The following is a 23104-nucleotide window of genomic DNA, read 5'->3' as shown; positions in this document are numbered from 1 at the left end:
AATCCATAACTCAGCCCCAAAGTAAGCTGGCAGGATGGAGAAGGGAAGGCGGGGGGGGTCGGCAGGGCACAGAGCCCCCCCCTTCCCATCGCTCTTGGGATCAGAAAGCCCCCAACGCCGCTGAGCCAGGTTTACAGCTCCCAGGGGAGCAGAGCGGGGAGGACAACCCCGTGCCCCCCACACAGAGGACAGAGACCCCACGAGGGATGAGGCTGCTCCATGCCCTGCAGCATCGCATGGAGTCACAGCTCTGGGGCGAAGGCACCGCGTTCCCACTCCCCCGGCATCTTGCACACCACGGTGGGGACAGGGGAAAACCTGGGGGGGTTGGGGGGGGGCGGCGCTGGAGGAAGGCTGGGGATGAAGACGGCACTGAGCTGCTGCAGAGCGAGCCGTGACTCAGCCATGAGTCACCCGGCTCCGAAGGAAACGTGTCGTTACCAGCGAGCATCGCCCGCGTCAGGCACCCCCATCCCAGAGGTTCAGCAGGGAGCCAGGACCAGAGGTGTCTGGTGGGCAAAAAGTGTCGGGGGGCAGGACCCCAAATAAGCTCCTGGGGTTTGGGACAGGGCATCACAGCAGCTTGTGTTGCCTTCACCCCCTCCCCAGGCGCTGGGGTGGCCTCAAAGCTTGGAGGAAGTTGCTTTTCCACGGCAAACACAAGCTCCTGGGGACGGTTCACGGGCATCCTCAGCCTCAGCAGCTCCCGCGAGGAACCTCAGGGATGACAAAACTGCGACCAGTGCAGGGAGATGGGCAAGGGACACGCAGAGCTGGGCCACCAGTGCACGCCAAAGCCCCATCGGAGACGGGCAGCATTCCTTAGTGGCATCCCTGGTTTCGCAGGACGGGATATTAAAGCAGAAAGCGATTAATGCTCCGCAAGAGAGCGGGAGCCGGGCTCCAGCCCCGGTGCAGGACGTGACCCGCAATGGCTCCGCTTTCCCCCTGAAGGGTTCTCCCCATCCCGGCGCTGGCTCGGGGCACCGGCAGCGTGAGGATGTCACTTCTCTCCTCAGTGGTGGATTTTGAGGGCAGCAAAATGTTTGTTCTGTCAACACGTGCCTAATCCCCAACCAAAAGCTGATGAAAAAAGCCATGGGGGGGGAAGGATGGGAATAAGCTGCCCTTTGAAACAAAGCCTTGACAGTGACAGCCACGGCCCCGAAGGGGGGAAACGGCATCTCCGGGGCATGTGGCACTGGTGCAACCGGGGACACGAGGGGAACAGGGTTCCCCACCAGCACCCCCGACCCTGCAGCCCCAGCACCCTGCAATGGGGCTGGGAAGGGGGAGCAACTCTCCGGCTCCAGCCTGGCCCTGCCTCAAATCATTGCACCGTCTTAAACACGAGCAGGATCCCGAGCCCCACTTAGGAGGTGCAAGAAGCACATCCTTGCTCTGAAGCACATCAAGGGTCTTTGAGCAAGCCAAAGCCAGTGGGTTTGCACGCATCCGTGCGGCAGACCCCCCCCTCCACCCAGCCTGGGACATCCCTGTCCCCTGTCCCCGCTGACCCGGCACTCAGCCGTGGCACCCTGAGCCCATCAGGAACGGGCTCACCTGAGGCTTGGCATTTTCAGATGACCTGTAAAACCTTTTTCCTGGTGGGGAGAAACAAAATTTTGTCCTGGCAAGGCTCATTTCCAGGCTGGCTGGAGCCGAAGGCTGAGCAGACGGCGCTTTCCCCATCTGCCCACCCCAGGGTGGCTCCTCCAGCCCAGCCCAGCCTAGCCTGGCCACTAACCATGGCCAGCACTGGCCACAGGATCCAGCCCCTGCAGGGACCCGCTCCCAGCATTTGACGGCATCAGCCCTGCACCCTTCACCTGCGCAAAAAAAAAAAAAAAAAAAAGTGCATTTAGCAGTTTCCATTTGTTTGCTCTTTAAATAATTGTTTCCTTATCGCTATTTATTTAGATCTCTTTAAAATTCTGACAAACCTGCTTCTCAGGCACTGTCACCCGCTCCCTCCCGCCCCGCTCCCCGCGGGCGAGGCAGAACGGCCGGTCCCGGGAGCAGGGTCCCCGGCTCAGGGAGGGACGGGGGAGACCATCAAGTCTCCACTTACCCCCTCCTTGCCGAGACGGACAAACCAGGATGGCTCCAAAGTCATGGTTTGGGAAGCTCATCCTCCTCTCCCCATCCCACCACAGACCATGGAAGCAGACGCAGAGGCTTTGGGGCTGCTGCAAGCTCAGGGGGACTGAGGGGAGCAGGGTGGGGGACACCAGGGAGGGGGTCAGGAAGGAAGGCAACGTTACAGTGCCCACCGCAGAGACGTCTCAGAGTCACTGCATGGGGACCAGAGGGAACAAGGACGAGCTCAAGGCCCCTTTCCCCCCCAGTCTCTGGTGGCCCAGGGCAGGCGAAGCGATGGGCGCTCGCCCAGGTAGCCGGAAAGGCAGCGGCAGAAGCTGGCCACGATTGCCCAACACTCTGCCGTGCAAAGTCCAGCCAAGCACTGCTCTGGGCTATTAACAGCACCAATTAGAGCAGCACCCAGAGACGCTGGGGGCGAAGGTGGGACGGGTTCAAGCATCCCACAAGCAGGGACAGGGGAGGTTCCTGCAGCCTCGCAGGACCCTCTCTGCTCCCTGCAGCCTCGCAGGACCGTCCAGCTCAGGAGTGTTGGTCCACGGGCATCTCTCAGTCACCTACAAGAGGGGCTGCAAAGAGGGGTTCGTCCCTGGTGCCACCTCCCGGGGTCCCATCCAAGGCCACCCTGGGGTTTTGGGCTTCGCTACCGCAGGTTGACGTCAAGCCCAGCCTACAGCTGTCAGAATTAATTGAGGAAACCCAGCCACGGTAAACAATGAGGAGGGAAAAAGGGGCAGATTAGATAACGAGGAATGTGAGGTTCTCGCTGTATTTTCCCCCTGGATGGCAAGCCTTGCCCGCTCACTCGGGCACAGACCCTGCCGAGCCTGGGCTGCTCCTCGCCAGCCCCAGGAGACGCTGAAATCCCCTTTCTGCAGGACGGCTCTGCTAAAACAGGGTCTGGGGTGCCCCGGACCCGAGGTTTGGGTCTCCCCTCCCTCTCGCAGAGCCATGCATCGCCCTGGGGTGGGCAGCGAGAGCAGAACATGGTCCCCCATTTCCCATCGCTGCCGGAGGTGGCACGGGGGTAGGTGGGAGCAACCACTACGAGGGGGCACAGAGGGACGGGACCTGGTGGAGAGACAGGGCAGGGTCCCGGCCAGCAGAATTCCTGTCCCTACCGCCCCATAACAGGCTCAGGGTCCCAACAAAGGGGAAACTCTCCCCCCTTCCCGGCTGGCAGCATCCGAGCTTCCCCATCAGAGCAACATTCGGCTCCAGGTGGTGTCACCCGGATCCCCTTTGCTCCCCAGCAGCACGTCACCCTCCAAACTTGGACGCAGCATGGACCCACTGGCATTCAGGCACCTTCCTCATCCCCATTGATGGGACATCTCTGCCTTCAGGGCATCTCAGCAGGTCCTGCCCAGCTCAGCAGCACCATGCCAGCCCTGCGGTGGCAGTGACAGGCCAGGTGACACGATGCCACCCCACTGCCTAGTGGAACCAGTGTGGACCATATACCCCACACACCCAGAAACGTGCAACCCCCTCCCCAGCCCGGCGCTGTGCTCGGTGTAGGACGGCAGCCGCTCCAGAGGTGCATGGGGACACAGCTCACGCCTGGCCAGCCACTGTCCCCGAGCCTGGAAAAGCCACATCCAGCAGCTCTGGAGGGTTTTGCAAACGAGGAACAACCTCAGCTCCCTCTGCTGGCACCTGCTTCAGGCCAGGCCCTTCCCCGGCAAACCCTGCTTATAAATAACATTTCCAAGCGCCTTCCCGCAGCTCTCCCTGCCCGCAGGACACGGTGCCACCGGCCCAGTCCAAAGCCGGGGAGATGTTCCCCAGCTCCTGCCACGTGCTGCGGCCAAGCACAAGCAGCCTGTTAAGCAGAAGGACACGCAGCCCGTCCGTCCAGCCTGCCCAGGGTATTTATTCCTCTCTTACAGGTGAGGAAACTGCCCGAGAGTGTCATTTGAGGGAGGGGATTCTGCCCCTCTGCTCCGCTCTGGGAGACCCCCCTGCAGTGCTGCCTCCAGCGCTGGGGCACCAACAGCAGAAGGACACGGAGCTGTTGGAGCGGGGCCAGAGGAGGCCCCGGAGATGCTGGGAGGGCTGGAGCCCCTCTGCTGTGGGGACAGGCTGAGAGAGCTGGGGGGGTTCAGCCTGGAGAAGAGAAGGCTCCGGGGAGACCTTCCAGCCCCTTCCAGTCCCTAAAGGGGCTCCAGGAAAGCTGGGGAGGGACTCAGGATCAGGGAGGGGAGCCACGGGACGATGGGAAGGGTTTTAACACTGAAAGAGGGGAGATTGAGATGAGATCTGGGGAAGAAATTCTTTGCTGTGAGGGTGGTGAGCCCCTGGCCCAGGTTGCCCAGAGAAGCTGTGGCTGCCCCATCCCTGGAGGGGTTCAAGGCCAGGTTGGACGGGGCTTGGAGCAACCTGGGCTGGTGGGAGGTGTCCCTGCCCAGGGCAGGAGTATGGAGACAGACGGTCTTTAAGATTCCTTCCAACCTAAACCATTCTATGAGCTGGGGCAGCAGGGATGAGCCATAGCTCTGGGGAGCAAAGACAAGATGCCCATGAGGCTCTTTCTGGTATTAAGAGAGTCCTGTGGGACAGTGGATGGTCCCACAGCCGGAGAGCTGGATGGGCACCCAGGACCTCCTGCCTCAGTCTCTCTCACCTCTAAAACACAGCGAGCGCTGACCTCGCTGAGAACAGACCTGGGTACGAAGCAGTCCAACCTCCCGGCCAGGTGTCTTCCACCAGCTGCGGGGTACAGCGTCCCCGGCTGTCACCACCCCACCAGCAACGCACGTCATCGCCCGTGCTTTAGCGGGGCAGAGGGGAAAGTGCAGGGACACGATGCTCACCCCGACCCTCCCTGCTCAATCCGCAGCGGCTGCACTCCGGAGCAGCAGCTGGGAAGCAGGAGCCTTGTTTTTAAGTCAATAAAGGGAGATCGCTATGGAGACACCGCAGCCACCAGCGCGAGGGCTCCACAAGACATCCTATACGGCCTTCCCCACCCACGCACCTGCTCTCTTCTCAGCCGTCCAAATTCGGGGTTTGCTTGGAGTTTACGGGACGCTTTAACAGTGGTTTCAACAGTTGCCTGCAAGAGATGGATGGCTCTGGAGAGTTCTACCGTGATTTCGGAGGTGCGTCAGCATCGCTCGGCTCGTTCCTGCAGGCAGCTCTCCCAGTACAGCACACACACCTCGACCAGCACACGGCGTCAGCCCAGGGCCGAGCCCTGCCAGCCAGTGGGGAAGCTCTCGAGAAGGTTTTTATCCTTGTTTGTAGAGATCCTTAATGAATTCCCCTGAACAGCCGACCTAGCACAGCCCCGGAGGTGAAGAGTTGGCACTTGACTGCTGGAAAAAATACACCGCTTGGTGAAGGAGAATAATTACGTCCTATCTCCAGCCTCAGGCTTGTTCAAACACCCTCAGCCTGAGCGGCAGCACAGCTCAGCTGGGGGAAGAGCCCAGGCAGCCCATGGGAACCTCGGGGAAACTGGTCACACAACGGGGTTTGTGCAGAAGATGTTCAAACACACAGCCCTGACCGGCAGGAGCCAGGACCGCTGCCTCCGGGAAACCTCGGGGAGTGTCAAACCCGGCGGCGAGCTTTTCCTCCGGCCGGAGGACACCCCATCCAGGTCAACCCCTCCACCCAGGTCCCAGCATTGCCCTTTTCCCAACACTGTCACCGTGGCAGAAGATAGAGCCACGATTTCTACAGTGTCACCGACTGGCAGCACAGCCCAGCTGCCTCGCAGGATGCTGCCCTGGTTAATCCACTCGTAAATACGTGAAAAACGTACTTTTTTTCCCCCACCACTTAAGCCTTTTAGATTACTGTGAAAGTGTCACTTCTGCAGGGAGGATATCATCAAGATAAGGACAGGCTACAGGTGAGACAGTTCCTGCGCCAGCCCCACAGAGCTGAGCCCTCGGGCTTCCATGGGGCAAACAGGGCTGGTCCTTGCCCGCGCGTGCCATCTGCTTCCTCGCCGGGTCTCCGCCGCGTGCTTTTACTGCTCAGCTGTTTTATGAATGGGGTAGGAAACGTTTGAGATTAGACTTCCTTAAATAATTCGTTTAACTGGGTATTTTCCAAGTAGGGCGCAGGCAGAGCGCACCAAGGACAGGTTACAGAAAGCTTCCAGGGAAAGCCGCCACTAAAAGTTATCCCTGACGCCCCGCAGATCCCGTACCCCTTCCCTACGGCTGCCCTCACAGCATCCCCTTTGCCACCGTGTCCTGCTTTCCACTCGGTCCCTTAGTATTTCACTGCGCATCCCCAAAGGATTTGTGGAGAAGGAAGAGGCGAAGCCAGCGCCAATCCCTGGCGGTGCACCGTGGGCTGCGTGCCACGCGATTTAGGGGATATAGCAGGTAGGAGCGGGGAAAAATAATAATAAAAAATAATAATAAAAATCACAAAAAAACCTGCTCTCTTCTTCCCTGCTGCAGGTACAGGTGCTGCTGCTGGAAGGCAGGTGCTTGCTGGAGCCCCCACCTGCAGGCCGGAGGACGCGGAGTGATGCTGGGGAGGTTTTGGAGCACATCCTGCAGCATGGGATGCAGCGAGGGCCGGCAGTCGGTCCTGGGCACTACCCAGCGCGCTGAGCACACCTTCCTCACCGCAACTCATCACACACCCAGCGGAGAACATCCTCCTGCCTGCCGCAGCATCGCTTCAGGGACCGAAAAAAACCCAAAGCTGCTTCAAACCAGAATTCTTTCTGTAACTTTTAATGGGCAACGATCTGCTTCCCCTACAACAAATCTAAATAAGCAGAAAAAGCAAACCCAAGCAGTTCAGAGGCGACTGCGGCAGGCCTTGGAGCTGGCCTCCTGCCTCGCCACCCCGCACCGCACCCAGGCAAGGCGTGGGGAGCGCGGTGGTGGAACAACCTCCCTTATAACCATCCCTGGAGTTATTTGCCCGCTCGGGAGACAGCATTGGAAGGTGTGATAGTATTGTCCCGCGCTGGCAAACCTCGACAGGTTGCAACCCTAAAGATAAACAGATTCTTTCAAGCAAATAACGAGTAAATGAGAAGTTGGGCAGGGAGAAGGGGGGGGCAATCCGAACCTACCCAAACAGAGCAGGCTCGGAGACACCCGTGAGCACCAAGAGCTCAAGGGGTGCATTCTTTTCAAGGCACAAAATAAATACCCGTAGGCAGAGGCAGCAGGATGTCTGTTCCCAGTAAGGCTTTCAGTCAAGCTTAAACAGCACATGAAAGCTCCAGGCATTTATTCAAATGTTAAAAAGCAAAGCCTGCGCGCACATATCAAGGCTTTTTGGAAGGATTAGTAACAAAGTCACATGTAAGCAAAAGACTGGCTTCAGCTAAGCTGCTCCAAGCATAGGTTATACAGGCAAACGCCTGGGCCAGGTGCCCCGAGTGGCAAGGGGTCGCTTGGGTGATAGGATCAGCCCGAGGTGACCATGCAGGTGCCCACCAGAGACCTTCATGAGCTCCCGCCCTGGTATACGGGAGCAGCAGATATTCATAGAATCATAGGGTTGGAAGGGCCCTCTGGAGATCATCCCCTCCAACCCCCTGCCAGAGCAGGGTCACCCAGAGCAGGTGGCACAGGAACGCGTCCAGGCGGGTTTGGGATGTCTCCAGAGACGGAGACTCCCCCACCTCTCTGGGCAGCCTGTGCCAGGGCTCTGCCACCCTCACAGCAAAGAAGTTCCTCCTCGCATTGAGATGGAACTTCCCATGTTCCAGTTTGTGCCCGTTGCCCCTTGTCCTGTCCCTGGGCACCACTGAAGAGCCTGGCCCCATCCTCCTGACACCCACCCTTGAAGTATTTGTAAGCATTGATAAGATCCCCCCTCAGAAGCTTTTTTTTCCAGACTAAAAAGGCCCAAATCCCTCAGCCTTTCTTCATCAGAGAGATGTTCCAGTCCCCTCAGCATCTTGGTGGCCCTTTGCTGTCCCCTCTCCAGCAGTTCCCTGTCCTTCTTGAACCGGGGAGCCCAGAACTGGACCCAGCGCTCCAGATGTGGCCTCCCCAGGGCAGAGCAGAGGGGGAGGATGACCTCCCTCCACCTGCTGGCCACACTCTTCTTGATGCACCCCAGGATGCCACTGGCCTCCTTGGCCACAGGGGCCCATCGCTGGCTCATGGTCACCCTGTTGTCCCCCAGGACTCCCAGGTCTCTTTCCACTGAGCTGCTCTCCAGCAGGTCACCCCCAACCTGTCCTGGTGCAGGGGGTTGTTCCTCCCCAGGTGCAGCACCCTGCACTTGCCCTTGTTGAATTTCATAAGGTTCCTCTCTGCCCAGGTCTCTCTGGATGGTGGCACAGCCTTGCGGTGTGTCAGACACCCCCCCAGCTTTGTGTCATCAGCAAACCTGCCGAGGGTGCACTCTAAACCCTCCTCCAGGTCATTGGTGAACATATTGAAGAGGACTGGAATTCCCTTGGGGATAGGAAGAAAAAAAAAAAACAAAAACAAAACAAAATTCCAAATTCCTCTCCTGCCTTGCCAAGAGACCATGAAGCAGCAGGTCTGGTCTGCTGCTATTTGAAGCCCGAAGCGTTGCCGCGCTGCGCCAGGGCTCCGAGCACAGCGATGGGACGCAAACCAGCCACACGAGGAGCATTTAAGGACCGGTCTGTGGCTGCAGCATTGCTTCGTGCTGGTCAGCCCTGTGTGAGGATCACCAAAACTCCTCCACACATCTGCACTCGGTGCTGCCTCCCCTCCTGCTCCAGCCCGGATCACAGCTGGAAGGCGCCGGCAGCGCGGTGCCGAGCCGGTGCTCGCCCCCATCCCCGCCGTCCCCAGCCCAGCATCGGCACCGCGCTGAGCCCCCGCCATCCCCTCGCGCGCCCCGGCCGAGGACTGGGGCAGGGAGGAGACACAGCGTTGTTGTGGAGAAGTTACCTGACCTTGTAAGGAGGGACATCCACTGCCGACGTCGGTGAACAGGTATAACCAGAGGCGGTAACAGCGTGCCAGCACCACCTGGGATGGCCCCGGCGGGAATCCTCCTCTAGCAAGACACTGCGGTGAGCCCCCCCACCTCTTCTTCACAGGCTCTTCTACCCCATCGCCCTTCACAAAAAGCTCCACAGGGGCCTCTCATCCTTGTACCCATCACCTGGACTGGAAAGGTTGTTTGATAAACTCAATACGCCCTGAATTTGTTGTGATTTTAAAGTGATTTGGGGTACAGACAGGGCTAGAATTGGGTTTAAGGTACTGTGCCTGGAAACACCCTGGAGACAGAAGCAAGCTGGGTACATTTAACTACAAGATGACAGATTCAGAAGTTTTTTGCAGCTTCAATAAAACTCTCAACAGCTACAGAACATTTTTTTTCTGTGTTAATTTAATCATACAAATATTCATTTATACATTAAGGAAAAAGCTTCCTTTATTTTTACCCCCAATGTGCTATCATAGGACTTCTCCCAGACTCAATGAGGCAACACACCATCCTGTTCTACACATGCACTCCCCCCAGAGAGAATAGACAGGCTGCAGAACCACCCACGCACTCACACATGAAAAAAAATAATATTTAAAACACACAACGGAAACCCAGACGTGGGACAGCGTGCATTTCCTAACCCTGCAGACCCCATGCTCTCCTGCCCGTGTTCTCTCTGACCACACGGCTTTGCCCCTCGGTGGGGGGACCCGCATCTTCCAAACCTTGGAGGGGACTGAATCCGATGCTCCTGAGATGTAGGCAGCAGATTCCAGCTCCCCCCCCAGCCAGCATGGCCAGTTTTGGGGTAGCCCTGGGGATTTCGTGCTCCGGTTTGCCTAGGCTGAGAGGGGGAGGCCTGGGCTGCCATCACTCAACTCATATTAGCGATACCACACATCCAAAGTGGCTCACGTTGATCCATTTAGAGACCCTCGGAGATGTTCCGCATTATCTTTTTTCCTTTGGAGGGGTGGGGGGCTAAGGAAGATCTCACTTTCCCTCCTTCTCAGGACTTCAAGACAGACGGGTGTTAATCAGACTGGAGCCAGCTGCAGCCTCTCCATCACTGCACCCTCCCGTACCAGTGGGTACCCGCCCCGTCCCTCCCCCAGTCAGGAACACCAGCCTCACTGGGGTAACAGCCCCTCTACTGGTTCACCAGTCTCCACTTGCTAAGGATTTCCTCCCGTTTCCAACAGGCCTGAGTTCCACGTGTCTAACTCACCTGCATCAGGTCACCCGAGCTGCCGCACACCCTTCAGGCTCACCAAAATATCTGGCATTCAGCACTTCTGAAAAACCAGGCTGTTTCACGCATCCGACGTTAAGACCCCGCGCATTTGAATGCATCAGCCCTACGGAAACCAGTACAGTCACGGTGCCCTGAAATCGCCTGTAAAGAGCTTTGCTGAATACATCTCAAATCCCCCTATTTAAAAGCTGGACACCTGACAGCAAGAGCAATTTGAGGGCTGGCTGCACCACTAGGCTCCAAGGAACCAGAGGAGATAAAACCACCTTTGGCCTCAGTGAAACAGTTGTTTTTTTTTTTTTAAACTCGAGGAAAAACCCAGAGAGGGAGCAGCCACTAATTTAAACATTCTTCCACGGTCACAGCCAGGGTTCCAGCCTCAGCCTCGAAGCATCCAGAGCTCTGTGCGGCCGTTTGCAGAGAGATGGCTCCCGCAGAGAGGAGCGCTCCCGCTCAGCTACCTGGGGAAGAGGTGATGGGAGAAGCAAGAGGTTGCAGATTTCAGCAGCAACTCGGCTCTGGCCCTGCCTTTCTTCACACCCTGGAGGTAAGTGACCCTTGTCACAAGGACCCCGCAGACTGAAAACGCTCTGGAGAGAGAATTCAAGTCTGCGCCGAACAAGTATGCCTTCTGAGTGGGAAAGCACACGACTACTTGGGGTGCATGCAAGTTTGGTTTTTTTTTTTCAAGAAAAGGAAAATTCAGTCTTAGGAGCAGCACAGGAACACGAATGTGGCAGCCATTATAGACGGGAGGAGCATACGTGGCCGGGAGCAGAAGAAAGCCAGCGTGCGGGTATCTGAGTTCAAAAGTCTCCCAGATGCCTCAAGCTGACACAAGGCAAAGGTTGCAGCACCAGCTAGAACATACAGACTCAGACCTTAATTTGTTTCCCCCTTCCACTACACAGCTGATAGAAGGAGCTAATAAAGATAAGGAATCACCTCATCACTTGGACAAACGGCAATCTCCAGCGTTTAGATGCCTTCAGAAGGGAAGCAGCAGCACTGCGAGAGGTGATGCTCAGGTACGTGTTCATGCCTTTCAGAGCTTGTCACACAAGCCACCTGCTCGGAAAGGAGGGAGCGAAGAAAGGATCCACTTGCCCACGCTATATTCCAGAGACGCAAATCGTTCCCTAGACTGAATGCTGAGAGGAGATAACTAACCCAAGGCAAAGTGATGTTATAGGACAAGAACCGAACGCTACAGCTGCTCTGAGCAGCGCAGCACCACCTTCCACGGCTTCACCCTGGATCTTAACACTAACCCAGCTCTAGCGAACTGCTGAGACAGATGCAGGTGCTCGCTAAACTGCGGGTGTAAGTGGCTAACAGTCCAAACCCTGCAGTGCCTCCTTTGTGCAGATAACTTCTTACACTACGCTTGTTTCTCCCAGCAAACAGATTTTTTTTGAAGGGAGACGTAGATAACAGTGACCTTTAACAACTGAACCTCTGAAATACAAACAAAATCCATCGCTCAATTCTTCCTCTGTTGGACAGAAGGAACTCCCACTGCCCTCCACAAGAGCCATCTGTATGCACCAAGATAAGAGTGTCCTTGGTAGCTGCAATGAAAATGAATCCCCCATTCAAAACCAACCAAGAAAATACAACTAGTCAAGAGCAACCAGTGTAAAGCCACACACCGTGCACAAGCCTGCGCTCTGCTCCAGCAAGGAGAACGAGAGTCTTCACTGCAAGGATTTGGAAGAAGGTAGGAGCTTTGCATGTTACTGCATCTTTGGCAGATGGCTGTTCCAGCCTTGTTCAGGTTTCCAAATACGATGGCGTCCCCTCACCTCGCCCCCCTTCAGCAGGATTTGTGGTGAGACAGCACTTCAGAAAGCCACCACAGCACTCGAGGCCACTCTCCCTCCCCTCGCACTGGCCTTCCCAATCCATAACTGGAGGAAGATGCACTGGAGGAAGAGCAGAGCAACCCACGCCTCTAGAAGAGCAATCCCTTCTTTGATACCAAGCCCTGGAGAGCCCCTGGAGAAGGTAAGAGCCTCAATGAAGCGACGAGCCAGGACAATAAAGGCGAATGAATACAAGGCGACAGAGCCGGATCCACCTGATGATGCTAACTCTTGCTCTGCATTCAGAAACGCAAACAAACAGCCTCTACGCTAATATTTTATCACAGCAGAAATGAATGCAAACTTATAATCTGTAAGAGAGACGGGAGATTCAAAATTAAAAAGACATGACTTTTGTAAAGCTTTGCAACTACTACCGAGTGAATTACACCTACAGAAGAAGAGTTTCCTCTTGGCACAAGACTGATGCGCTTGCTCGGTTGCTCTAGGCACAGCTACTGTACATCAAGAGTTAACAAAAAGGTATTTTAAAATGCTAACCACATAGGACAGCTCTGGAACTTTAATAGATCCGTTTCTTATTAATGGGGGTGTGTATTTGTGTGTACTTCACGTACAAGAGGGAGGGAATGAGCCCTCCATGTGATCCTAGAAGTCCCAGAGTCTTTCTCTCCAACTGGATACTGAGACCTGGTCTTCAGCACGGTTTCCATCAACATGCAGGACAACTAACAGCAACACCCAAACCAAAAAGGAAAAAAAAGAAATAAAAGAAGATAAAAAAAGTTGGTAACTAAAACCAGACGATGATATTAAAAATGCAGAGCTGGGTGCAGACCCAACCTGTCATTAAAAAATGTCCGACAAAAAGAAATCACTGCACAAACCCCAGAAGATGCTAAGCAAATTTCCATTCGGTAGCAAGCAAAACATGACAGTTCCGTAAAAATGCACGCTGTCCCTTATTTAAAAAAAAATATGAACAAGAAACAAACAGAAATTAAACATTTGCTCAAACTACAACCGCTCTGTAGGCAAAATTTTTTTTTTAAAGATGGCTTTTTCATTTTCATTTTTTATACTTCTTTTTAAGCTACCTAATTATGTGTGAGAATGATTTCTAAAAAAAAAAAAAAAAAACAAACCAACCCATGGTGTTGGTATATTTTCTTTCTCATAGCATTTAACAACACTCCTGAAATCCAGCATTCACACATGCATACTTAGATTTTGTATCTTCCTCTGGAAACAGCTAGTCTTAAGTTATTGGGCTTTTGTTTTTTCTTCTTTATCCAGAACACGGAGGCAGAGAAGGGGGGGGTCCACGTTGTGTCTGTCTGCCACATGAATCCCCCTCCCTTCCCCCCAAAGTCAGTTCTTTGTTAAATTCTCCTCTTGTCAATACCCGTTTTGTGGTTTTTTTGTGTTTTAAGACTGTCCGAAGGGATAAGGACCGTGGAAACCCTGAAAGAAAGTTGGAGACATAATCAATTTCAACAGGCAAGCAATAAAATTGATCAGTGTACACCTACAAATACTGACCACCCCATCCCAGTGCTTCGAATCCACATTCAACCCTTTACCCACCAACATGACCTTTGTTGTCCAACCTTATGAAACGCTCCTACAACGCGGGTTTCGGTGCTTGTAGCTGGTTTCCCCAGAGATGTCAGATGCTGTCCACTTACCTCTTTCAGGTGTTATTTAGGCCAGGTAATAGCCAGGTGTTACTGGGCCACAAAGCTACTTGTATTTTCTACACCAGAGCAAAAAATCCCCTATGGATGCTACAACACCTGCGAGGCCAAGCAACTGCAGTTTCACAAGTCTATTGTAAAGATTACAGCAAATATTAAAGGAGGCGGCTGTAACTGGTAGAAGAGTCTATTTAAGAAAAAAAAAATCATCAAGATTTGGAAATCCACGTTCCCACAACTGCCACTTTTGCTCTCTCAAGATGACAATATACGTTTTCCTCAAGTGAAAAATCAACCACCATATTGAACTGAAAAAATCAAAACGCTTACTACAGAACCCATTTTCCCTCCTTTTCATCCTGAAGTGAGTCACCTAAATGACAGATCTAGTAACAGGTCTCAAATTAACAGGAACTCCTTTCTGCAATTTCTATTGTTCAAATCATCTATCGAAGGTTTCATCAGGAAGCAAAAGAAAGCGACCGACAGGCAGGCAAGACATCTCCCAACTCATAGGGCTATAAAATTTGTCATAATGACGAAGGTACAAACCACACACAAAATCTTCCTGTGAGATCCAGACACACACTCAGGTCAGAAGTGAGACAAGGGCAAAACGCTCAATATTTTACATTGTCAAAGTCAGAAGACCATTATGCAAATGCTTTTAAGCACAGTCCAGCTTCTTTCCAGCACGCTGCTGAGTAAGACAGCCATAGGCCCAATTAGCACAAAGTCATTCTCAGTCTTTAAGTGAAGCTCTGACTTTGGTTTTCACCATTTTGCCTTTAACAGGGTAAATCTCAAAGGAAATATACTGTTTCCTACACGTTTTCCTACAACTCTAACAACCTCGCTGCATGAGCCACAGAGCCACGAAGCAACGAGTCTTGAACATGACTCATATAAAGAAAGGATAAACCTCATTAGCTTAAGCCCAGTTGCAAAAACCCAAGTTCAAGGGCTCTGTTGTTTATCTATGTTATAAAGGAAACACTATAAGAAGCCTGTAATCTTGCTACAGCTGGTAAGAAAAAGTTAATTCTTTAGGATATATCAGGCAGCAAAATACAAGACAATGGCAACACGAAGCACCTGTCGGCAGCTCTCAAAATTCAACCAGGAGAGGGGGATTAGCAGACAATTAAACAGGACATCCATGAACCGCATGGGAAGTACGGAAGACCAGAAACTTGGAAATTGCTGTTTGCAGACAGAAATACATGCAAGTGACGGGAAAACAAACACGCTTCTACCCTAGGAATATGCTGCACTCCCGGTTTGTAAAGCAAGGTTTTCAAAAGATCACACCCTGCAGGCTCCAGCACAACAGTTCACCTCAGAAAGGAGAAGCTCCCACTAAAATCAAGAGGCTGAGATATTCAACATTTCCAAAAAATACAGGCACTGAAACAGGAGGAAGGGGAAGAGCAGAAGAGAAACGTTAAAATAATGTGAATAGGTGCAGAAAAAAACCCCAAAGGACACAGAAGGAAAGCAATGTTAGAAGCAAGATCCTAAGCAGTCTCACCTCAGAGGGATTAAGCTATTGTGCTTCTTGCTCTACAGAAGAAAAACAGGATTTGTTGCCGATTACCTGTACAGACACACATGCCAGGCTTTGCTTCATCTTTCAATTACCTGCAGAGGCAGCTTTGTGTGCGGATGCTGCCTGGCAAGCGCTCCCAAGGCTCAGGAGAGTGGTTTGGGCACCAGCTCTCCCAGCTGCCGGCTCCCTCTGCTGGGGCAGCCGGCCTCGAACCCTTCGTGCATCTTACAGTTTACGTCACAGGTGAAACCTCGTTGATTTAACGTGTGCACACCATAAGCCACAACGTCTGCATCACCCCATGACATAAAGAATTAGCAGAGCTAATCAGGACACGGTCCGGAGTCTTCAGCTTCAGTCAGACACGAGAACAGTTCATCAGTCCTTTTGCTGCAGAGACACCCTGGGAAGACGCTATTAACCTTGTTTTCAGCAAAACCCTTTGGATCTTCAGATACTATTTTCTGTAGCATCTAATTTAAAGCCACACAATTATGCTAATCATGTGTTAATTAAAACCAGAATTTAGCTCACCTTCAGAGCATCAGGTTACTAAGCGTATACAGCTTTGTACCACTTGCTACACATCACTTAACCAGCACCATCCCTAGAGAAGCTTCTCTCCCCAGCAATTCCAAGAACATTCCCAAAATCTGCCACCAAGATTAGCTCCTCCTGATGCAATCAAATTCACCAAGAAGAAAAAGCCCAAAATCTCGGCTTTTTGGATTGCCACTCTTCACTGCATTTCACTTACCCGTCAGATTCATTAGGATACATGAGAACATACAAAATTAAAACCCACGTGTTTCTTTTCTTTAAGATCAAGCATAGAGACTTGGATTAACATGAGACCCTGAGCACGATATTCTACCCTTTGTGAAATAAGAATACTTTCTTTTTTCTCCCTCACTAAGACGCACGCGCTCTGCAGGGCAATTCATTCTCATTACATTTATTCATCGTGCACAGTCTAATAGCATCTCGATACCTGAAAACTTCAGTTACTGCTTCAATGCAAATACCAAACTCCATTACATGGCATTTTTAAGAATAATTATCCTTTGTATGCAATATTTTACATCATAAACATGCAAAAATAATTCTGCATACAATTGCAGTTTTTCTGAGTGATTTCAACCGAAGAATTATTCGCACTATTTTGGGTGAATTCCCTTCTATTCTCAAAATGAGATCACTGTCTTTATGAAAAGCTCAGCTGCAGCTTTGCAAATTTACTTTCAGTTCTTCCAATATCTTCCACAGAAGTAATTGCTAACTTGCTAGTGAAGGCGTACTGGCTATTCATACACACAAATAATGTGAGAACAGAGGACCACGTGTTTTCAAGAAAAGGCTCTACACAACAGTTATTGGCATAAATTATCATTTGACTTCTGTATCTAGAAGGGAATTGAGATGTTTTGGAAAGTTAAAAGCTTTTATAAATACTGAGCTCTTTAAGTGAAGGCACCTGTGCTAGAAATAAAATGAAGTTAATCTTTCATAAACCATCACCACACAGGCTTTCAAATAGCTATCTTTATTTCACCTTTGTGACTGAGCCAAGATCAAGAAAAGGTACACATCAGGAGAGACAGGAGTTTGTGGTGCAGAGCTGCAAAGCAATACAGGACTCTCCCAGTGTACACTGACAGTAGCATCCGACAACGCTACAAGTCCCCGTTTCCTCGTCACCTCCTGGGCCGCTCCTAGTCAGCGCTGCTCCAAACTACGCAGAGTTCTCTTGACTAACTTACGTAAACTGAACACAAACAGAAGAACAAAGTATTCAGCACTTTTTTTTTTTCTCATTCCATGCATGCTGTGCAAACATGGCGTGGCAGGTTAAGACCACCAGGAAGTTAAGAACCTTCTGCCAGCACAGCCGCTGGCAGGGCTGGTTTAGATGCACACAGCGGATGGAGTACATGAGGACTCGGGTACGCGATTAAGTTACCATGCAACAACTTAGCTCCTGTAACTTAATCAACAGCGTGCTTTTAGTCTGCAGAGAGAGAAAAGAACAGGGAAACTCTGTCGGCCTGCAATGGAGCAAAGTGAAGCTAAAAAATCAGATTATCTCACATTTCCTGCAGTCCAAAAGCACACGGAGCGGCAGGTTTCATGGATGAGCTAACATGCAGCGCTCAAACACATCAGGCTTTCACCAAATAAGCAAACCAGCTCATGCAACACCAGTTTAGCCTGCAGATGCTACGCAGCAGTGGGGCTGTCAAAGAGTAGCTATGGTAGTTCCGAGTCCAACGTTCTCCCGCTTTGGTCTACGTGAGTTTAAGCACATGGTAACTAGCCCAGTTTGAAGCCCAGATATCAGGACAGGAGGAGCTTCTCTTCTACATGGAAGCAAGCATTTCTGGGGCATCTTCCTTACCCACAGATACAGTGTGGTACCCAAATAGTTTCAAGCAGAAAAATCTGTCTAAAGTTTACAAAGGTACTCCAAAAATAGGCAAATCGGAGTGCCCTGGTTTGGAAGAAGCACGCATCTAGAAGGAGCAGCAACTTTTAAACTCGGAGAGGGGAAGCCAGTTAAAGGCTCTAAGGAAGAGAGGGGTTCAGTTACCCCTTACATGTAGAAAGCTGTCAAGTAGCACGGATCAGAGTTCAGCTCCACACCGAATGAAGTATTATGGGGAGCATAAATACACGGGGAAAAAAGGTGTTTAGATTTTAATTTTGTGAACTCCACATATGCTTATATTTCACTGGGTCTCTAAGAGTAGCAAGAGTATCACACAGAACAGATTAATACCAGACAAGCTGTAGAACGTCCTTTGCTATGACAGTGACTATGCAAATTGTTCTGTACGGGCAAATCTTTGCAGAATCAGAACTTCTACATGCAGTTTTCTGCATTACACAGAAAGCATCAATTCCTCAATACATACGGGCAACAGATTTAGACATATATTTTTTTTTTTTTTACATATAGGTGACAAGTACAATCTGAATGTCAGTATATGGCTATCCACTTCAGATCTTTTTAGACATTTAAACCTGTACGTTTTTCCCTTAGTTAAGAAATTTAACTCTCATTCCCCAGGCACTGTAAGACTGCATCTTGCACTTTTAATGTAAAAGACTGTCACAAGAGAGCAGCAGTGACCTCGACAGTGTTGCTATGAGACAGGAGTGAGTAAATAGAAGGAAGCTATATTAGCCTCATCTCTCTCGAGAATACAGAGAGAAAGCGATTGCCAAAGAGGAGAATAAAATACCCATGCATGGGTATATCTGGACTCCAATACAGCTCATCCCTATCCCGAGATAAGCGTCCTATCCTGCGCTTAAGCACATCTTTAATTCTAAGAACATGCAAAAACTCCACTGGGAATAGACATAACGAAAACATGCTTAAAGCAATGCCCTGAACACAGACCCTGGTCTACAACCTTCCAGCAGTTTATTTGATAAGGTGAGCAGGGTGGACCCAGGGAAGGCATACACTACAGCAGGAACAAAGATCACAATCCCTTTGTTTCAACCAGATCAGAGATTTCATCTTATCTGCTTACAGGGAATTCAGCATCTTGTTTGTTTTAGTGGGTTTTTTCCTAGGAAAGTTTGTTTCACTGAGTAGAGCATCCAAACTGTGTACTCTATGCTGCTGTATATAAAGTATTTTGAACATTTCCACGCGTGAAACATTGATATACTTGTCTAATCCAGCAGCAGATGGCACATCAGTGTCACTGAGATCCTGACTCCAACAGGGAATTTTAGAGGACAAGTCACACCTGCTCATTTGCACCAGAGGGAGAATAATACAAACAAGGTCTGGCAATTTCTAGTATGTTTTACAGCTGCAGATGCCAGAAACTGCTAGTTTTATCTCAAAGATTTCATGGTCTCATGCATGACTGGGGTTCTTCACGACCTCTTGGCAGAGAGGAAGTCTCCACAGTGATCTGAGAAATATTTAAAGGCTGATATTATTTCTAAATACAGGACATGGGCCCTCCCGAGCACCTTAACTAGACCTTACTTATCCTTTTGCTATATCTCACCAAATGGTGTATCAAACATGATTAGGGATTCACTCCATTCCCCGGGTACACAAAAGCAGACAACAATATTAGAGGTCCTGCCCAAGACAAATAAAATCCAGGAATCCCAACGTGCAACTACGTAACCAACCCACAGTTCTCTTTTGTCTGCTCCTGGAACTTCAAATAAAGCCTTTCACATCAATTTTCAATCACAAGACAGCATCTCCAAATGCAATAGTTTTCTTTACCCCTCTCAAGCAGCAGAGTACAGGTCAAGTCCCCGGGGAAGGTGGGCCAGATAGCTTTTCCTAACAGGTCCTGGAACACCATCTGCTAATCGGGTGGTTTAATACTTCTGACATCACCTTCAATAAGCCCTTTTCTTCTTAAGCAGTATCCCCAGTTGGGTATCCTGCTTACACGTTACCCCTTTTTAGAAAAAAATTAAGTATCTTGTTTTCCAGAAGGATTTCCAGCTTGCAGGAAGAAGGCATGCAATAGGGCTAGACCTACGCCACGGAAAGTGAGCATGTTCACCCAGCTATTTGAAAGGAAACCAAGTATCTAGGATGTCAAATCTACCCAAATTTGTGCACTATGGAAACAGTACTGTACCAATGTGAATATTAAGTCTGTGGCAGAACACGTCCTACCCTAGACAGGAAGGGCGAGGCTGGAACAGGACTCTGATCTGCAAACCTACCTTAATAACGGCCTCCAAAGGAAATACTAACTTGTTTTATTATGTCACAAATAGAAACACTGTAGTAGAGAAAAAAATTCAGAAATCAATAAGCTTTCACATACCCCACCCCATCTCCAAAAAGGACCATAAAGTTATCCCTTCTGAAGCAAGAAACAAAATTTCTGATTTTATCTCAGATAATCCACCTCAAATCCACCCAAGAATATTCTGTAAATACAAAAAGAAACAAAACACACCCAAAAAAACAACAACAAAAAGGGGAGAAAGGCCACCTACCCTACATCTGAGGCTAGATTATAATGGCTCACATCTCATAAGAGTGCTGATTGTGAACTTTGGGTTACTAGCTAAATCAGCTTACTCAAATTTAGTCAAATCTTCAGTGAAATCCTCTCTGGTAGTACTTCACTCTCCTTTTTGGCTTTTCTTTTCCATAGCATAGCTGACCTTTGCTATGTCCTCTGCATGACTAATAAGTATTGGTTTCTTACACCTACATTCTTAGAAGAGACAAAGCATTTACTCCTCAGCCAGGAGAGTCTGTTGGTACACCTTAGCTGCCGGTGCCCACACCACTCTCCTCTCACTAGGAAGGGTAAGGGGAAAAACTACAGGGAGACACCTAGTGAAAACTGAAGGCCACATTACTGCCAAAACCCCACATCCACGATTTCTACACCGGAACTTTCTCAGAAGCGCATATATTAGCAGTTCCACATCCATCCACCTGCAACTGCAAACCAACGATGAAGCGATTGACAAGCTCCGCACTCAGAAAACAGGGAAGGGGCGGGGCGGGGGGGGGAAAGCCACCTCCAGCCTAAAGCTGACCACCAAAAGTGGAACTGAGTTTTCCCACCTAAATTAAACCTAGTATTTTAGCTATGAAAGGCTTAGCTAAGTCCACCATCTCACCAAAGCTGTAGTTGGTAACTGATCTTTATTTTCCATCAACGGATACACGGAGCTGTTACCAATCTCTGCTGGGATGCATACAACAGCCAGCCGCATGGCAGCACTCCCCACCTGAAGCACCTGAGATAGACTTTACACAGAGAAACTGTATCCATATATAGACGGCTTCTGGAGTCAGAAGAACGTGTCTCTTTCTTCAGGGAACACCACTATCCTCCGAGCAACCATAAAAGGCAGTGGCTTTCAGTCACTGCTAATTCAGGTTGTATTTGAACTTACAGGTGAAAGGCTTTATTTTTTTAATCACTTCCCAAGCCATCCATTTCACTTTTAGTGAGCAAGAATCTTGAAGCGGGAGCCAATACAGCTTACAGCAATTTATGTTTGGGGTGCAAAACACAGGAAAGGTGATTGGTAGTCTGTCAAACAGTTAATCCCGCGCATGCCATCAGTAAAAAAAAATGCATAGCCCTGGTGCGAAGTAGGTCACTAAAATATGATCCACTGGTAGAGGACAGGCAGTTCATCCAGTTAGGAGCTAAAGTGCTGTAGGTGAACTAATATTAGGGCTTTATTAAGTCATTCAGCAACCAAGTGTTATTGTCCTACACAGCCTGCTTAAAGTACAGTAAAGCATTTTTAAAGGATTTTAAAAATCAAACTAGTTTGACATACGACAGTACACACCTACACATACTGGCTGCATTAACAGGTGGATTCTGAATTGTAAATAATCCTGCAATTAATTTTTCACACACAAGCAAATAAAACCAGTCAAAATATCACTCAGACTCATATAGCACCCACCAAGCAAGCTTTTAAGAGAGATTTAAAGAAAAGATAATTTGAAAGTCACCTACAGTTATAAACAAGACAAGGACACAGACAGGAATAGTCCTTTGATGGACCGTTCCTGACAGGGAGCTTCTGGGATCAAAATGTTCAGCTCTGTAGTCTCCCCACACCAGCTAAGAAGTAGTTATCTGGTTAATCTTAGGGTTTGGGGGTGTGGTTATTTTTGTCCTCTTTTCAAAATTATTTAAAACTCAGGAGCACATCTAGAGAGATATTTTGACTTATTTGCACACGCAACTGGAGCGGGCTCCAGCCACTAATAGTTACAGCACCCAGACAAGATTATATAAATTTTAAGAAGGACTTGAAGCAAAAAAACAAAAAGGTGGATCTGGTAGAGTCTATCAGAGGCAAAAGTATTTTGATATAACATGAGGAGTTGGCAGAGTCAGACAGTCAAATTCAAAACCTTCCTTAGCAGGTCTGGCAGAAGCAGAAGGGAAGGGCTTTGCAGTTTGTAACGAAGAACTATTACATACATCGGTCTCATCACCTACCCATTCTCCTGTTCTCCCAGGGCACCTACCTTACTGTATGTCACTACCGACAAGTTGTTCGAGTGACTGCTGGGGGAGAGATTTACAGAGTTTTGTGACAGTCCATTCTGATCTTGTTCGATTTGGTCAGGAGCAGGCCCCCATGTGTTTTTGCTGATTGTGCCTAGCTCGGAACCCCCAGGGTCTTTTAGGTTGTTTTCATCTGGTTGCCTGTTCTTCTGTGGAGAGGCGAATGGGTTAAAGTTTCCTTCTACCTTGCGATGCGGCTGTGTGTTGAACTCCGTTTCAAAGGATGACAGCTGCTGTGTTACACCTAGAAGTCCTCCAACTTCCACGCTGAGGATCACCCAGATGACATCTGTGGAAAAAGACACAGAGACTCGAGCTGTCATTACATGGAGTTTTTGAAGAAGGGGCAGAAGGAGAAAAACAAAACAAATTCCTTACTTTACAATAGCAAGAACAAAGACTGACTATTTAAAATACATGTTTATGAAACATTAGAAGTACTGGTTTAGCACTAATGCAGTGTCCAATCTTTCAAGAAAACTAGGCAAGTTTTACTCCTACTGAACTTACATGAACCAGCTAAGAACACATGACAAACAAACTGACATGACAACTCCAAGCTCTATATTTCAGATTACCAATAGGATGCACTGAAAAAAGAAAACCTCAAGTGACTTTATCCAAGGCTACACAGCAAGACTGAAATGAGAGCCAGGAGATATCACAGCCAGCCTTCTATTCTGACAGTAAAGAAAAGGCAATGTTTTTTG

At 49.9% G+C, this 23104-nt stretch overlaps 2 protein-coding genes across 3 annotated transcripts in view; both read right to left on the bottom strand.

The window, feature by feature from the left end:
* RPS10 (ribosomal protein S10) overlaps window positions 1–23104 on the bottom strand; it is a 134102-nt gene that overhangs the window by 42963 nt on the left and 68035 nt on the right. The window lies entirely within an intron of this gene.
* The window catches only part of ILRUN (inflammation and lipid regulator with UBA-like and NBR1-like domains), a 33335-nt gene continuing 21158 nt past the window's right edge, over window positions 10928–23104 (bottom strand). Inside the window, exons 4-5 of one of the 2 annotated variants that reach the window (XM_063356916.1) lie at window positions 22355–22683; window positions 10928–13557 (exon numbers count right to left, since the gene is read on the bottom strand). In XM_063356916.1, coding sequence (XP_063212986.1) covers window positions 13522–13557; window positions 22355–22683 — 365 coding nt within the window. In that variant the 3' untranslated portion in view covers window positions 10928–13521. The other variant, XM_063356918.1, reaches the window with a different exon arrangement.

This window comes from Chroicocephalus ridibundus, chromosome 20 (genome assembly GCF_963924245.1).
Source record: "Chroicocephalus ridibundus chromosome 20, bChrRid1.1, whole genome shotgun sequence".
Taxonomy (NCBI): Eukaryota; Metazoa; Chordata; class Aves; order Charadriiformes; family Laridae; genus Chroicocephalus; species Chroicocephalus ridibundus.
This window is presented reverse-complemented; position numbering and strand designations above follow the sequence as displayed.